The sequence below is a fragment of the Ochotona curzoniae genome, unplaced genomic scaffold (genome assembly GCF_017591425.1).
Source record: "Ochotona curzoniae isolate NIBS_2020 unplaced genomic scaffold, NIBS_Ocur_1.0 contig_1014, whole genome shotgun sequence".
Lineage (NCBI taxonomy): Eukaryota > Metazoa > Chordata > Mammalia > Lagomorpha > Ochotonidae > Ochotona > Ochotona curzoniae.
The window spans coordinates 30,842,057-30,860,552 of record NW_024464920.1 but is presented as its reverse complement, the minus strand read 5'-3'; the positions used below and the strand labels follow the sequence as shown (position 1 = coordinate 30,860,552).

Below are 18,496 nucleotides of genomic sequence, written 5' to 3'. Positions count from 1 at the left end.
CTCACGTCAGCCCTGTGCTGTAGACAGTAACTGCTATCACAGGTGGGGTGAGTGAATTTCACAACACCATTCCTGCCCAGATCTCATGTCAGATCCATGCTCTTCCTACTTTTCTGTGTGCTTTTAAAGCTTGTGGCAAAGCCTTCTCCCTCTTTAAGAAATTATGTAAAAATGATCATGTTGGTTTCAGGTCCAAAGTCTACTTGTTTTCAAAGCACAAAAACAAATGTCACACAGCTTTTTTTTTTTTCCTTTTTAAAATCACTGTTTATTCCATTTAGTAGAGGGGTTTTTTCATACAAATATTTGCAAGAATTTTTAATTCCCCAAAACCATACAGACGATAAATACCATGCTATTAAAGTATTAAATTTGTACAAAAATACTTTACAGCTTAATACTTGTTTGTTACAAATAAAAATACATATTTAAGTGACTCATGATTTTTTCTTCTTAGCATGATTCTGTTTTACACTTTCTTGCCCTGGCGGTTCTGAAATGTGACTGAGATCCAGTTCTTCGCCCAAAAAGAAAGGTGAACTTTTTCCTTAAATGTACGACAGTGTGTGAATGCTTTTGCCTAGGTGGTTGTTTGAATTGCTGATCAAAATGAAAATGTTTGCAAAGTAATTGTTTCAATATGGAGATTCTACCTTCAATATACAGATCTATTTTTTTTAATATTTACCAAATAACATTTATTAGTGTATCTATTCAAAATATCTGAACAAATGAAAACAGTTGCCAACAAACATTTAAAGCAACTGTCACAATTTATTGCTTTGAAGGATGGTAATAATTGGCAATGCATTTTGTGAAAAATGTATTTACAATTCAGTAAGTGGCGTGGCTCAGAACAAAAGCTAGTCCAGTGCCGTGTGTAAGTACATGTGCTGTGTACCCCTCAATATTACCAGTTTGCAAAACACGTCAAGCAGTATGAGCTTGATTTGCCTATCATTAAGGTGAGCTTCATTTGAGTAGACTCTGCATTCTCTCTTAAGTTCTTAGTCTTGAAATTTAAAAAGAAATTATTTAGTGTTACTACATACTCTAATTCATTATCAGAGGTTTTTAGCTATTAAAAATGTCTTTAAAAAAAACAGGTCACAAGACATATCCTGTTTGGTCATTTGTTGCATAGGGAATAGCATACATCTTAGTTAAATCATTCCTATATTTAGGCAAAACATTTACCACCACCTATTATGATCTTCTACGTGCACCACTGCTGGAACATTTCAAGCTAATTTTATATCGGTACCCCTCCCATTACACAGTTCCAACAGTTTCCCAAATACCAGTTCCCTTAGTAGAGCCAGCTTGGTGAAAAGCTATTTTGTTGGTCAAGTTCTTACCTTAAATGACTTTAGAGTAAGAAACTGATTTGAAAGTGAAGTAAGGAAACTATCAGAGAATTTTTTCAAATATTTCTCTTTTTAAAAAGTGATAGTGAGATGAACTTGTAGTAAAAAGTTTTCTCCGATGTTAATTGTGGGGAGGGGCAGCCTGCGTATTTTTCTCTACCACTGGGCTTGGCAGGAAGGTACCTGCCCTATATCATAGTGGTCACCAAAAAGAAACCTCTTCAACCTGAAAAGGGATGTGAACATGAGCCATGAGAGATTTAAAAGACCCCTGTGCTTGCAGTTAATGCCATGTGTGATTCTCTGTGCTTGAAATATCACAGAAATCTGAAAGGGATTTTTAGCACCATGTAGAGAACGTCTTTTGTCCTGCTTTATAAAAAGTGCTGCTATAATGTGTTAGTGGGTTCTCGTGTCTCCAGGTTACCACTGTGGATGGGCTGCTGGGAAAAAGCAGTGTTCTGGTCACACCAGTCTCCTTCTGGAAGAGTCTGTTGGTCCATGGACTTCTGGGAGGCCAGGGGGTTTCTACTGATGACCAGATCCAGCTTGTTGCCAGATTCTGCTATGAGTGGCACAACAAGGCAGCAGTCGAAATCTCTGGTTCGGACATGGTTGACCTGCAAAGGCAAGAGGAACACTGTGTTATTGTTGTAATCCTAACTCCCAAAGCCTGACTTCCTGGGGCCCCTGGGTAGTACCACTAGCCAGCTCAGTAGTTACAGTCTTGCTTGAACTCATGCCTGAACGCTGTTACAAAACCTCCTCACAAGGTTTGTTCTATCTAGAATACAAGTCAGATTACACTTGGTGATACAAAAACATCAGTATCACTGCATAAAATGAATAATCCAAAAGGGATTATGGAAGTGAAAAGGCTGGGATGAAGTGGAAACCAGAAAGCAAGCTCACATGCAGGACACAGGACACTCAGCACGAAAGTAGGCTTCACAGGAACAGTCAATCAGGTAAAGACCAAGGATGAGGGAGGAGGTGAGGCAGTGCTGGCTGGACCAACCCTGGCAGTTCTGGGATTGTAATGGCCACAGCTAACTGCTGTGTGTTTGCTTCCATGTCCTGCTTGCTTGCCCCCACCAGGACTAAAAATAGCTCATGCAAATGCTCCATAAAGGATAGATTTGGGGTGCTAGAGACACAGCCTCTTGGGGGGCACTCCTGTTGCTTGCTGCCCTCCAGAGGAAGGGCTCGAGTCTCTGCTGGTCAATTTCCACAATACTACCAGCACTGCAGTCAAAGGGCTCTGTGGGCAAAGTCAGATCCCCTGGGTGCTGTGACTGTGGGAGTTAACACTGTCACTGTGAGCCCTGGCGAGGCTGCCTTAGCCTCTGGAGGCTCGAAGCGGCCCATAACAAACCTGCCATGGAAGTTTCTTTTGTGACTATAGCAGCCCCCTGTGGCATCTGCCCACTCATCCGCTGAATGAAGGAAGGGCTGTTTCCAGATGTCCGGTGGGAATGTCTAGTGAGAAAGTGAAGGAAGACGGTGGAAGTTCCGTGGGACAGAAGTCCCGAGCCTGGAAGCGCCCCTGGGGGGTCTGCCCAGGGCAGCCAGCAGTCCCCGTGAGCTGCAGCTGCCCAGCACTTCAAGTAACAGGTGCTGCGAGTCGTGCAGAAGACCCGTTACGGTAACCTGAACCATCGCCGAGTATAGAATCTCAACCCCTACACTGACTGCAGGTACACACAGAAGCCAGAGCAAGGGAAAGATCTGGGGCGCTGCCATGGGGAAGAAACCCACTCTTTCCCCCATTCTTCAGGGCACTTAAACCTCGGCAAGTAGCCAGCATTTTTAGGGGGGCTGGCCCTGCAGCTGTGGCAGCTATGGTGTAGGCCTGATTCTGCGCAGACGCACGTGAGTAGCAGACAAAAGGATAAGTCTGCCTCTCACTAGCCTGCCTTGAGCTAGCAAGGCAGAGCACCCAGAGGTAGCTGCTGCTGGAGAAGGCTCCTGTGGCCGAGGGAAGGTTCAGCATCCTGGGACTGTGGGAACTCAGTGACCGCACAGGTCGACCGAGCGGTGCGTGGGCTGGTGTGGGTGGCTAATCTCGGGTATCCGTCACCTGGTAGGAGAGGAGGTGGCAAAAGAGGATCCACTACACCACATCCAGCGAGAGAAAAGTGTCAGGTTACATATGATGATTAACATCAGAACTCTCAGCAGCAACCTCAGACCAGAAGAGAGTGGGATGATATGTTCATGATCTTAACGAATCCTCTCAATACAGAATATTATATTCAATGAAGTTACCTTTTAAAATGTAAGCGGGCCCAGCGCAGTAGCCTAGCAGCTAAAGTCCTCACATGTGTGGGGATCCCATATGGGTGTCGGTTCTAACGCCAGTGGTCCCACTTTCCATCCAGCTCCCTGCTTGTGGCCCGGGATAGCAGTTGAGGTTGGCCCAAAGTGCCTGGGACCCTCTACCTACATGGGAGACCAGGAAGAGGTTCCAGGGTTCTGGCTTCAGACTGGCACAGCTCCAACCATTGAGGCCACTTGGGAAGTGAATTAAAAGATGGAATATCTTTGTCTCTCCTCTCTGTATATCTGATTTTCTAATAAAAATAAAATCTTTTAAAAAAGTGAAAGAGAAATTGTTTTCCAGATAAACAATATCGAGGACTTAGCACCACCATACCTTGAAGAAATTTGAAGGATGGCCTGCATTAGAGGTAAACATAAAATGTATGTCACCAGTGCAGCAGGTAGAATCATTATCCAGTCACTAAAATGATGGTTGGTTTGTGTCAGTGCTAACTTTAAGTGTAAATGGCTTAAGTTCAACTAAAAGAGGTTGGCTGAGTTGATTAAAAACCATGACACCATTATATGCCGCCATAAGAGGCTCCCTTCACAAAGATGCACACAAAGTGAGGGATTGAATTACAACTCAAGCTGATGTAACTATTCTGGTTTAGTATAAAATGAACACTAGGTTTTGATAAAAGGTTCAATTCAGCAAGAAGACATTAACCATCATATATGACCAACCAAATATATATACAGACTACACCATTGGACCTACAGACAGAGCGACTCCAACACCACTCAGTAATGGACAGAGCATCCACACAGAAAATCAGTAAAGCACATTGGGGTTGAAACCTTGTCTCAAGCAAATAGATCTAACAGACATTCACAGGACGGTCTGTGCAACAGCTGCGGAAATGCTTTCTCACAAGCACAGGGAGCCGCCTAACAGTAGGCCACAAATCAAGTCTCAGCAAATTTAAAATACCGAAAACATAGCAGTGTAATAGCAAGAAACTCAGAAATCAAGAACAATCAACCACCAATACTTGAAAATTCAGCAACATGCTACTGAATAATCAACAGTTCCCTGATGTGGTAAACTTTTGAAATAAATGAAAATATATCATGTGAGCAACTGGGGGATACAGTACAAGCACTGTATGAGTGAAGTTTATGGCAGTCAGTGGTTACATTAAAGAAGAGAAATTCTCAAATTACAGATGCAGTGATGCATGTTGAAGACCTAGAAAAGCAAGAACAAACCAAACCCCAAATCTTCAGGAGGCGAGAAACAACTAGAATGAGAATAGAAATAGAATAGAAAAAAATGCAAAAGATCAACAAAAACGATTTCTTTTGAGAAAAAAGTAGATAAATCTCTAGTGAGACTAACAAGGAAAATATGACAGTGTGACACCACTGAAATACAGAGGATCTTAAAGTACCAGGAAGAACTGTATGCTAATAAGGCGGAAATCCTCAGGAAAGTGATGAATGCTCAGACTAATATAACTTAGATTAAATCAAGGATATATAGACAACCTACACCGACCTACAGTGAGCAATAAGATTAAAGTAGTAAGCAAAGTCTTCCATCAAGGAAATGGAACTTGATGTGATGACTTTACTACTGAACTCTACAAAGCATTCAGAAAGGAAGTAATTCAAACTATTCCAAATCACTGAGCAGCATGGACTCAGAAACTCATGACTTTGATACCAAAAGCAAACAAAGACACGATACCAAAAAACTTCAAACTTAAATCCCTAATGAATATAGATGCAAAGATTCTCAGCAAGATACCAGCGACTGAAATAAAAACCACATAAAAAAAGACTGTAGGGTTTTGTTTTTTTCTAAAGGAGTTGTACTTTCTGGGAAGCGGTGGAATGCTGCTCAGGATTCCGAGCAAGTTCTGTGGATTTATTTTCCTCTGTACAAGCAGTAATGACTGATTCCTAACATGGTTTTGAAATTAAAGCTGCCTTTTGAGACTCGGACTAACTTTTACATTTATAAACTTTTTTTCTGTGTTTTTGTTTTTTATCTAAATGATCTAAATGTGTAATGTATTTCTTGATGCTTTTGTGTGACTTTTTTTGTCTTTTTCTTTTTCACCCTTTTATTTTGTAAACCAGAGTGTTAGGGTCACTTGTTCATGTCCTTTGTTAAACTCAGCTGTTGCTAGTTCGGATTACATTCAGGCATTAAATTCTTAAGTGTTTTCAGCTACCTTAATGCTTTTGAGGAAGCCATGTAACCAGTTTAAAATAAAATACTGTGTATTCTGACGAAAAAAAAAAAAAGACTGTATATCATGATCAAATGGGATCTATCACAGAAATGCAAGGGTGGATTCAACATTCACAAATCAAGAAACATACATCATATCAACAGAATGAAGAACAAAAACCATACGATCATCTCAACAGGTGCAGGGAAAGTATCTGATACGATTCCATACCCCTTCATAATAAACACCCTCCACCAATTAGCTATAAAGAAACATTCCTCAAAATTACAAAGATTATATCAGAAACCTATATCAAAAATCATGCTGAATATGGAAAATGGAAAATTTCCTTTCAAATTTAGAACAAGATAAGGATGTCTGCTTCTGTCATTTATTCAGTATAGCACTAGAAGTTTTAGCAGGGGCAGTGAGGCAGGAGAAAGTGCATCAGAATTGGAACAGAGGAAGTAAAATTATGCATGCTGGCAGATGACACGATATTGTACCTGGAAAACCTAAACACTCCGTTATAAAAGCATTAAGAATTGATGAAATAATTTAGTGACATTGCACATTACAAAATAAACATACAAAAAAGCACTAGCTTTTTTGTGTACTAATGATGAACTCAAAGAATAAATAAATCTCATTCACAATAGTAAAAAAAAATCCAATATATAGAAGTAAATTTAAAGTGAAAAATCTCTATAGTGAAAGTTATCAAGCATTGAAAAAATCATCAAAGACACAAAACAAAAATATTTTTGCTAATGGATTGGATGAATCAACATCATTATAAAATCTATACTGCTGAAAGCAATCTACAGATTCAATACAATCCCTATCAAAATTCCAATAACATTCTTTACAAAATGAGAAAAAGCAATCTTAAAATTCATATGGAATCACAAAAGACCCACAATACCCGAAGCAACCCCAATACCTAACTTCAAACTGTAGTACAAAGTTATAGCAATTAATCATCAGGGTACCAGCATAAAAACTGATACTTACATGAATGGAACAGACTGGCCATATGATCCAGCAATCTCTCTATTGGAATGTATTCTAAAGACATGGATGGAATGAATCAGATACCTGAATGATCCTGTTTATAGCAGCACTATTCAGAACAGCCAAAATTTGTAATCAATCAAGGTATCACTAGATGAATGGATAAAGGAAAAAATATATACATATGTAAAAAATGGAATGATACTCAGCTATAAAAAAATAAAATTATGCTTATAGCCAAATGGACTCAATTAGAGGAAATCATGTTGGGTTAAATAAGACAGACACAGGAAGACAATATTGCGTGTTTTCTCCTATATACGTGGTCTAGTGAAAATCTAAAAAGTAAAAATACACACCTGTGTGAATTGGTTGCTGCAAATGCAATTTATACAACTTTGTCAAATCAGTGGTTATTAATTTTATACTACTATAGTTTTAATGATCTGTGATTACAAAAACTCTGTGAATGAAATCTTTTTTTCAATTGTTATTGATAGCTATTGTCTGCATTCCCACTAAGCTAATGTTTTTTTGATTTTTACTTATTAAATTTCTTATTGGATAAAATATTAACCCCTTTTACTGTTGTGAAAATTTAAAATGGTATTACAGAAACTAAAAACGAAGAGGGGAAGGAGTCTGGGAGGGAAGAGGGGGGAGGAAGAAAATATTAGTATTTTCTTAGAATTGCATCTACAAATCGCTTTGAATCTGTCAAAAACAAAACCCTAAAAATTAAAATATAAAATAGGTAACTCATCCCAATCTTATCCCCAGCCAGATGCTGGATGCTCCAATGCTAAGTGTTTTCCATGGATCTCAGGAGGTAAAAACTGGGCAGAGTGTTCGGTGCTTTGCTTTTGACTGAAGTTGGTAAGGGTCAGGTTAGGATGTGCTCTCAGGCTGTATGGCTGACCCAGGAGCCCAGGTGCTCAACTAGCTCTCTCCCTAGTGAGCCCATCTCCTCTTCTGCTTATAGGCACACATGTCATCTTTCCCCATTTCTGTCTTCAGCAACAAGTTTTTAAAATCATCTACAAACCACTTCCATTCTTTCTTCCCATTCCTTCCTCCATCTTTGACACCCAGGCATGACACTTACATTGCACTGTTGGCAAGTGACCTTGATTGTCAACTTTGGGAAGCAGCAGTCTCTTGCTCTCATCCTCCCTGGCCTCTAGCATTTGCTGCTGTGTGTACCTATCTATTTTTAAGACTCTCCTTCCTTGGTGCAGCTGGAAGGGTCACACATATTTTGGAGAGGCTGTCTGGTGGACGGTACTCCTTGCTTTTCCTGCTACTTCTTTTAAAGGGACCATTCAGACATTTGCCCTTGAACTTAAGACTCCATATTCATTCTCTTTCTGTTACTTTTGTTTCTCTTATACTTATTTAAACAATTTGTGCATGTGTGTGTGTTGTGGTGGTATACTGAATACGCATTTTCCATCTGCTGAAGCACGGGCCACCGCAGGGCCTGTTTGCTCTGAACACCAGGGAGAACACAAGAACTGGCTGCCAGCTCAGAGTGACAGTCACGCAGGCATCAACTGGATGATGCCTAACAGAGCCATCAACTCATCTGCCAAAACAATCACGCTTCTTATATGAGGGACCCACTGGCTGAGATCAGACAACTGACTTTCAGCCATCCTCCAGGGAAAGCAAGTATCTGAATGAGTCACTGTGAACAGCCATGTCAGTTCCCCTTAATTATCTGAGGGGTGCGTGCCTGCCAGCTGGTGCTGGAATCTCATTGAGGCTGGTAGCTCTCAAAGCACTTGGTTCCTGGGATATTGCTTTGATTTGATCCTCTAGTCATTTAAATTGATTGCTATCAGTTCTTTCTTGTTTTGCTTCCTTCAAATTTTAATGTTAGGATTCTAGCCTTTGGTTTCTTCTTTTTCGGAATGTAGGTAACTTTAACCAAACCCATGCCTTCACTATCCTGAATCTTTAGATATATTGCTAACATCTTATCTCCACAACAGATCCAAGCTGCCAGCTACCATGCAGGCTACTCTGGCAAGACGTGTGGAAGGCATTAATGATTCACTAGGTCTGAATCAGGCAACAAACATTAGGTATGGCGTGTGACCCATACCTGTCCACCCGTCTCCTTACTTACCTATGATCTTCCCTGTCTTACCCCCATCCACCCATGATGGGAAATGATCAATAGACAAAGAGGCAACCAACAAAACAGGAGAACAACACACAGGGGACTAATATCCAGGATTTACAAAGAGCTTCAGAAATACAGCAACATCAAAACAAACAACTCTGTGAAGCAATAGGCAAAGGAAATGAGCAGGTTTAAAAAAAACCCACAAATTCGGATGGCTAATACACACATGAAAAAATGCTCACGCTCCCTGTCAGAAATACAAACGAAAACCACATTGAAATTCCACCTAACTCCAGTGAGATGGACCTACATAGAGAAAGCAACTAATAACACCAGCTGGTGTGGATGTGGGGGAAAGGGAACCCTATTCCACTGTTGGTGGGAGTGTATGCTAGTGCAGCCCCCATGGAAGTCGGTGTGAAGAGTGCTCAGCCAACTGAAAATTGATACACCTATGACCCAGTTATCACACTCCCAGTATATCCAAATGAAGTGAAATCTGCATATGAGAAAGTGACCTGTGAGCCTGTTTTTACAGCAGCACAATCAACAATAGTAAAGACATGGAAGCAACCCAGATGCCTATCAAAAGAGGCATGGATAAATGGTGGTACATTTAGTCCATTGAACACTACTCAGCCTTTAAAGAGAATGAAATTCTACCATTTGCAATGAGATGGTCCCAACCAGAAGCTATTTCGCTCAGTGAAATAAGCTTATCCCAAAAGAACAAATATCATAGGTTCTCTTACATAAGACAACCTTCACGCAAAATATAAGAGCAATAGATACATAGGTAAACTTGTATATACATATATTCTTACAGATGAACTATATAATGGAGACTAGCATACTGCAGTTCACATCTCAACTTCCAAATCAAAGGACTCTCCCCAAGGAAGCTGTTAATGATATGCCCTGACAGTAAGATACTGGATTTTCTACTCTTGCCTGTACCTAATCTGCCATGTTACTAAATGACTATACTACTGTGATAATATAGGAGTGTGCGTGTGGGGGGGACATTATTTTGAATGTTTTGGCAGGCCTGTGAGCAGGTACCTGAAGCAGGAGAGTGAATCTGCTTAGTGCAGGTAATGGAGAATACACAGGTACTTGGTGTGTTAAGGAACAGCAGTGACTCCTACCTAGGAAATCAGGTCTTTGGAAAGCCAACAGGTGGCAGAATACACCATTCCTGAAACGAGACCAGATGTAGCTAGAGTAACCAAAGCCAGAGGTGATGTGATCTGTGTGTTGAAGGGGAAGGAGAAACCAAATCATAAAGGGCTTGTGTGTCTAGCTGAAGAACAGAGGAAGGACTAGACTGGAGGCTTAGAGCAGGGTAACTTCGCACGGCTGATGTGATTACCACATGCACAGGGAGACTCGGCTGGGCAGGAACTGAGGAATACGCATTAAACTGGGAAATATGGTCTTGAATTCAGTGCCAAAAAAAATAAGAATCTAAGAACTGACACAGCAGAACTTTTGTACTCAACTGTTCATTATTGCCATTTCCAAAGTCCTGTGCAAATATTTGAGGCAGAAAAAGAGCAGAGGATCCCAAGCATACAGAAAGCTGTGTAAGAAATTCCCTGTTGGAAGTGAGCTACAGGGAAGTAAGATTCCACCTGAGGTCTTACCTGTAAGAGCCTGTCATAGGGCTTTAAGCCACCAAGATCGCCTGGCCCAGCTGGGCGAATATTCTTAACATATACTCCTTTCTCCAGCAAGCTGTCTGCTACACTGAACCCGAAGTCCTCCATGTCAGAGTCCTTGTACAAGGTCACCTGGAAAATAAGAAAGGTGAAGGGAAAATTCAGCTGGGCTGGAGACTTTTTGCTTCTGCAAGTTCCTGATGAACAGTATTTTCGAACTAACATGAATAACACAATGGATTTGTAAGATAAGCAGTAGGCAGCTCCTTCCATCCCATCATCTAGTTTTTTTTCACACTCTAAGAACATCCTTGGAGCTTATGAACTTCCCATCCAGAACTGACCGAGGAGGAGGAGAACTGGAGAGCCCGTCTTTTCTCCCCTACTCCCTGCCTTTGCCATCAATTACGTTTAGCGGAATTCCTCTAGGGCAGGTTGCCTTCTAGCATTTCCCTGCAGCAACCTCCTGCCTGGTATGAGAAGAACCCAAGGGTTGCTGAGATATTCAGGAATAAGCCAAAGGCCTTTCCTTCTTTTATATATGTATTTTTTGTATTACAAAGTCAGATATACAGAGAGAAGGAGACAGGAAGATCTTCCATCCCTTATTCACTCCCCAAGTGACAGCAATAGCTAGAGCTGAGTTGATCCAAAGTTAGGAGCCAGGAGCTTCCTCCCAGTCTCCCAAGTGGGTGCAGGGTTCCAAGGCCCTAGGCCATCCTCAACTGCTTTCCCAGGCCACAAGCAGGGAGCTGGATGGGAAGTAGAGCTGCCGGGATTAGAACTGGTGCCCAAATGGGATCCCAGCGCGTTCAAGGCGAGGACTTTAGCCTCCAGTCTACCACGCCAGGCCCAGGACTTTCCTTTTGTCCCACCTTCCTCAGGCAGAGTGCTGTGCTAAAACTGCAAAGTATATACACTTCCTTGGTTAACGTTTCATGAAATACATAATTTTATTTGCTATGGTACACCATCAGTACCAGCAACAAAACGCTGCTTTTTAAAAAATTATCTATCTATCTGAATGGTAAGAGAAAGATATGAATGAATCTTCCATCCACTGGCTTGCTCCCCAAATGCCCTCAATAATTGGGGCTGAGCCAGATTGACGACAGGAGTACAGAACTCCATTCCTGCCTCCCACGTAAGGGACAGGAACCTGAACACTTATGCTGTTATCTGCTGCCTCCCAGCCATATTATCAGGAACTACATGGGAAGTGAAGGTGGTACTTGATCCCAGGCATTTCAGAATGGGATGCCAGCTACGCATGAGGCGGTTTACCCTATTGAAACTTCACCTGTTATGCCACAACACCTGACGTCCCAAAACATATTTAAAAGACATGAAGGCTCATACCTAAACTAAACTCTGCTTGGGGATGAGGACTGTCTGCTTAAGTACTTGCCTGGGGATTAGACTAGGTACTGGGGATTAGACATCATATTTCTGTGCTGCAGCCTCACTGGTTTTCTATCCATTGAAAGCCAGCTACTGCCAGCTCTGGCTTTCTCTCAGCTCAGTTCTTCCACCCTGCCCACCTAAAGGAGGTAGTCTGAAGTTAAAGAAGCAGCTATTTCTAGAGCCATCAGATTTACTGAATCACGATTCTGGGCTCCACCATTAGCCAATGAGCAGAAGAGCCACCTTCATGGGGCAAACCCAGGATTCTAGAGCAGTCGGCGAGCTCTCACATGCTGGACACTGGTCTTTGCAGCACCTCGGGCTCCTTTCATGCTCTCGGGGGCCACTGACTTTATCAAGATTTCTCGAGGCCCATCAGTAAACAGATGCACACTTTAAACAGTGATTTGGATTTACTTTTTCATGATCAAAATAATAATTTAGAAAAGTATATATGTGTACATTTATTTTTTTAATATAATGAATGCATGACACAGTCTCTTGAAATAATAAGGTCAAGGCTTAACAGGACAAAATGTGAGGTCTAAACCCTTTACAGCACTATTGTTCTCCAGAGGGGGTTTGAACTACTGAAGGGAATATGAAAGTGTTGAGGCTGTGGGTTTTCATTTTACTGGATGGAGAATTAAGCTGTCACGCTGCTTGGATCAGTACTATTCACAAGGTAGCCTTAGCAGTTCTGGTCATATCAGAGGTGAGGAAATTCAATTTTATAGAGGCTCAGCAATCTACTGAAGGCCACAGAGGTAATGAATGGTTGGGTTGAGTCTGTCAGATTCTACCCTAAGTGCTCATAACCATTACACCCAGCTGCCACATAGAATGCCTGATTCCAGGATTCTAAGATGTGTCATTTTTTTTTTCTCCCCACATTTTAACATCTGAACTCAGACTGTATTATATAATCAGTGGCATTCCTGGATCCTATGAAAAATAGCATCTAAACATTTCTTCTTGCTCCTTCCTTCCCACAAGCACATTCAAAGGAAAGGCTCACAACGTTGCTTTAAGGGATTAAAAACAAGTACCTTCCTGCCTAATTCCTAAGTTTTTTCAAACACGTGAGTTTCAGCCTGTTTAAATGCAGTTTGAGTCCCAACCACCTGAATAAGAGTCACAGCCCTGATATTTACTACAATAACACTGTGTATTGAGTTATTCCATGAGAGAGAGAGAGAGAGTAAGAAAGAAAAGAAAAGAAAAAAGCAGACTGTGTGTGTGTGCACGTGTGTAGAATTAGGGTTAGTAAAACTGGCTAGCCCATCTGACGTGCACACTGAGGGCGCACGAGGTTGGGTCCGGACTGCAATTGAGAGGGTAATCTGCCAATTCATCAGGAGTGAAGGGCATGTCGGTTGGTGTCCTGGACTTGGGTGTATGGCAAGTGTCTCTCCCTCAAGCTTCTGGAAGGGAGGAGACACCTTTCTTTTTCCTGTGTTCCTAGCTATGGTGGTTTCTGACATGACAAACAGAATACCCGCTGCAGGGACCCTATTCAGGGAGGGTGGTGCAGCTTCTTACCTATTTCTGGGGTTTTTTTTTCCCATAACCAGGTTAAAGGATGTAGTCCCCAAAGATGCTGTGTTTATGGTTGGTTGCAAAAGTGGATCTGCACTTGTTTACACACCCAGACCTGTTCTTGAGGCACACCCATTGTGAGGTGCTTGAACACGAGAGTCTCACAGCCTAAGTTGCAATGGCTATTAAGAAACCCTCCCTGCTCTGAGATTTCAGACATATGTCTCAATATTGTCAATCAGAAATCCTTTATCTTGGGAATGCTTGGTATGGGCAGTACATGAAATTCTTCCTGGCTCCACTGGCTCAGGAGGAATGCTTGTGTGTCTGCTTCGACTGTTTGGACCCCAGGGGAAGGGGAGGGAACATAAGGGAAAGTAACACCCAGCAGAGCCAACAGCAGCTAACGGGACTGTTATACCAGCCAGAGTGGGCCGGCAGATCATCTCACTAACCCCAAGTCACAGCACCGGCCAGCAGCCCTGGCTTGCCCGGCCTTGATGTACCTTGAGAGCACCTCTCCATAGGGACCACTAAAACGGTTTGGAAAGTCCTCTGTTTCTGCAGATAGCATTCCTCAGCTTAGAGGGTAGCCGATCTTAATAGGCAGCTCTACAATTCTCTTGAAAACAGCTAAGTAATAGCAAATCAACAAAAATGAAATCATTTTAAAATCACATCAAGGATTCCAGAAACTTGATAATACACACACACATGGGGAGCAGAGCTGGCTGTTCCAAACGCAGCAGCAGTAAATTGTGTGGCATGCAGCCTCGCTGGCTGGAGACTGGTAGCGGTCACATGTCATTTACAGCCCATCCAGAGATAATTCTTAGGATTCTGAGATTCAATTTCCCACATGCAGATGAATCCCTTATCCAGACACCGCTTTATATGATTGCTTCTGCTCTCCCAAAAACTCCTGGCAAAATCATTCTCTCTCTATTCACATGGACATGGAGCCCGGAGGAAGCTGATGGGGGGCCTTTTCTGGTAAGAATGCCTAAACTCCAGGATCCACTACTAGAATATCTGATCTCATTTGCTTTGTTCCTGCCACCAAATTAAGACAGGTTGATTTCCTGGTCCTATAGTCTTCTCTGCAGTCAGCGGCTTTATCCTTTTCAACTCCCCAACAGACGAGGTGAGCCACTGATGCCGCCTGTGCAGTTTCACCAGTGCCTGCTGAGGACTTCCATGAACGCTGGCTTTAAGTGTTCAGTGCTACTGCATCTCCCCATCCTGCTGGTGGGCTCTGCACCCCTACCTAGCCTTTGGGAAGTAACATTCTCCTTGCAGGGTCTCTATTCTGTGCTGACAGGAAGATGTCTTTGGGGAACCTGGCCAAGAACACAACCGTAAGGTTATATCCCAACAGCTTCAGTTAGCATCTTGAATCACAATGCTCCAAGCAAGGAGACAGCTCTAACTACCTGTCAGCACATGCTGCAATTGCCTCTCACTCGCTTGAGAACAGAAGCTTTGACTAGAGGTACAGGGGGTCACTGTGACTCAAGCTCAGGCTTGTTGTGTATTTCTGAGTGAGCCTATCCACATGTCTTAGCAGTGTCCTCGAGGCAAAGATCGGAAAGCCGCTGTTTGTGTTATCAGTGTTGATACTCGGGCAAAGCTTCAGCAGCAGAGCCAACTTAACGCAGTTGGATTTCAACAGCAATTGTGTATTATTCTGATAAGTCACAGCAGGTGACAGCCACTACAAGCCTCCCTATAGCTCAATCCCATACTCTGACGACCTTAGGGAGCAAATTGGCGGCCACTTTTGAGAGATGGTGCTGGTTCTCCTGTAATTCACTGGGCATTTGGTTTACACTTTGCAGTTACTCCCTGAGTAATTTGGTACTTTCAAGTCAGGACAACTCAAATCATGTTAGTTTTGGGGATGAGGCTATACTAACCTGTGAAGCTGGAGGGGAAAAAATACAGTCTTCCTGATTGTACTCTTTCAGCCCAGGAGGAAGCAGACTCAGCTTATGCCACTGGAAGCTCAAGGGTTTTAAGAAAAATTGGTCAGAAATGCAGCTGCTGCCCTCCCACCTGGAGAGTATCATTGGCAAAGAAAGGGAGATCTGCCTCCAACACTGCTTCCTGCGGCCCTGCGGCTCTGCGGTTCTGTGGCTCTGTGGCTGGGAAAACCAGGGCTCACCGAGGACAGAGTCAGGAGCTGGAATGTGGGCTCTAAGTAGGAGCAAGTCAGCAGCTTTCTTGGCCCTTGGAGAACCAAGTTTCAACCAAGGAAGCATCACTGTTTTTAGGATCCATGGTGGATGTCTGTGCTCTGCCCTGATTAGTCCCAGAGCATTGCACACATTTAGCATTTCATTTCACCTAAGAACAAGAGGAAAGAGCTGGGACATCCTCACATTCATTCCATCAAACCACGCCACAAGCAGCTGTTGGCCACCTGGTCATTTTCACCTCCACTGCCGCTCCCTCTCAATTCCTGGATACCACTCAGTTGGATGGTTCTGTTGCAAAGTCTCTATCGCAGGTGTCTGTAGCCAGGCCTGCCTGCTGCCCACATATAGTCCTGCCCCTTATACTTGGCCTCAGTTTCTCTTGATGTGACCAGGGTAAATGCTCTTTGGTGAAATCTCCCTCTGGGTATGCAGGTGACTCTATCTCATATGGGCTAAGAGAGAACATTGAGCTCACTATAGTGACATGGCTAATGAATGCCAGGCAGTGGCTGAAACCTACATCTACCTTATAAAAAGTCTATATTCTTTCTCATTTATCATTCCTTACCTAAAGAAAGAGATGTGCCATCCAGCACAGAATTCATAGATTCAGTGTAATGTTAGAGCAATGTCCACAGCAGACAGTTCTGCCAGGCCTTCCACCAGCTTAAGATGCTTTCTTATTGCCTCTGTGATCTACTCACTTCTACTCCTCTCTGGCCATTGTGGACCTCCTTGATTCGGGGACACCTGGAGCTCTGAGTGTCAGTCATGCCCCCCATCCACTCTCCGGCGCTATGGGAACTGGTGCCAGACTCATTGTTATTCAGGAAGGTGACAAGTATTCCCAATGGACTGGACACCAATAGTCTTGTTTTTTCCTTACCCCATCCCAGAGGTTGCTGACACATGACAATATAAAGAGCCACAATATAAAGAGCCTTGGATAAGGACAGAGTTCCACAACTGCTGTGGTTTAGATACAATCAAGTTTGCCCCTCAAAGATTCATGTGCTGGGATGTTGGTCCCCAATGTACTGATGCTGAGGTAGTATAACCTTTAAGAGACAGGGCATAGTGGGAGGTGATTGGGTCAGTGCTGCTCTCCAAAGGGATTCTCCTGAGAGCAGGCATAAAGTGAGGCTCCCCCTTTTTCCCTTTCTGCTTCTCTGCAAGTTGTGACACAACCAGTGACACCCTCACCTGAGGTGAAACGGGAATCTACCTGACATGGGGCATTTAGGAACCAAAACTGTGTGCTAAATACATCTGAATTTTTTAAAAAGAAAATTATTAGGGAGGGAGGGAAGAAGGAAAGGAAGAAAATGGAGAGGGGGAGGAGAGAGAGAAAAGCTAACATTTGCTGTTTCATTCCTAGAGAGAGAGAGAGAGAGAGAGAGAGAGAGAGAAGCTTGCATCTGCTCCTTCATTTCCTGAATGCTCACACTTGCTGGGGCAGGGCCAGGCTAAAGCCAGAGCTGAGATCTCAAGCCAAGTCACCCACACAGGTGGCAGACACCTGACCACCTGACCTGTCACCTGCTGTGAGAGAAGCTGGAATTGGGAGCAGAGCTGGTACGTCCAGATACTCCGATATGGAGTGGGTGCCTCTTAACTTCACTCCCAAGCCTGTGTTCTTTATAGAATACCCAGCTTCGGGTATTCTGTTACAACCCATCAAGTCTTCCATTACAGCAACACAAAACACATTATGATAATGTTACATTTTAGGAAAAAAAGAGACAAGATATCAGCTAGATTGTTATGTATTAAATGCTTTCCCTCACCCTGCCAGGCAAGGGATACTACAGAACTGTGCTGGAGAAAGAAGTCAAGAGGACTAGTCTCCAAATACTTAGACAGTAGGAATGCAAATGGCCTTCAGAGAGCTACTTCATTTGTGAGCCAACGTCTATCATCTCAAGTTTCTATCATCTCAGGGATGATAGGAAACTTTACAACCTAGGAATAAACATATGTGGTCACAGTGATGCACAGTGCCCTCAGGGAGAGGGTCAGTCCCCAGAGCGCAGTCTGTCTCTAGGGAAGCTGTTAACTCTACAGACCTGAAGTGCCAGCAGAGTTCACATGAAAACCTGAGAAGCAAGACACACAGGCTGCCATTCAAAAAGCACATTTTAAAAAAAATATATAGACATTTTTAGGATTGCAAGTCACTGTGTTTTATGATCCCAGGCAGTTTTTGGTATTCAACAGACACCTGCACGCACAAACCAAATATAATACTAATATTTACTCTAAGCACTTAGTACCAAGAACTAAGTAATTTTCCTAATGACAATTGTTCTCTTCTCAAGCACTTCCAAATTGGAGGGTGTGCAAACAAATAAATGTTTTGGGTGGCCTAGCATAGTAACTTGGGTCACTTAAAAAGGAAAGCTATCCAAAATGTGAGCATGAACTACAAGGATACCACAATGCCAGGCAGCAGGAGCCTCTGTGCCATTTTCACTTTACATTATTTTAGAGGTATTCTAATGTCCAGGACTCCACTTTTTTGTTGTTGTTGGGGCTCAAGTTAGAAAGTTAAATGACATGTGAAATGCATTTGCTGCTGGCCTTTCGGGGTAATGACAGAAGTGACACAATGCCCTGTCTGGGGCTAGATTGGTCCATTGCTGCTATGATCTTGTGACTCTGAATTCACATAGAGCCA

General features: G+C 42.8%; 1 protein-coding gene across 11 annotated transcripts in view; it reads right to left on the bottom strand.

Moving 5' to 3' along the window:
- Positions 1 to 238: 238 nt before the first annotated feature.
- Positions 239 to 18,496, bottom strand: part of GRIP1 (glutamate receptor interacting protein 1) — a 570,734-nt gene continuing 552,476 nt past the window's right edge. For all 11 annotated transcript variants that reach the window (XM_040982180.1, XM_040982200.1, XM_040982132.1 and 8 more), the window contains 2 exons: positions 10,664 to 10,810; positions 239 to 1,987 (listed from right to left, as the gene is read on the bottom strand). In XM_040982180.1, coding sequence (XP_040838114.1) covers positions 1,757 to 1,987; positions 10,664 to 10,810 — 378 coding nt within the window. In that variant the 3' untranslated portion in view covers positions 239 to 1,756. The remainder of the gene's footprint in view (positions 1,988 to 10,663; positions 10,811 to 18,496) is intronic.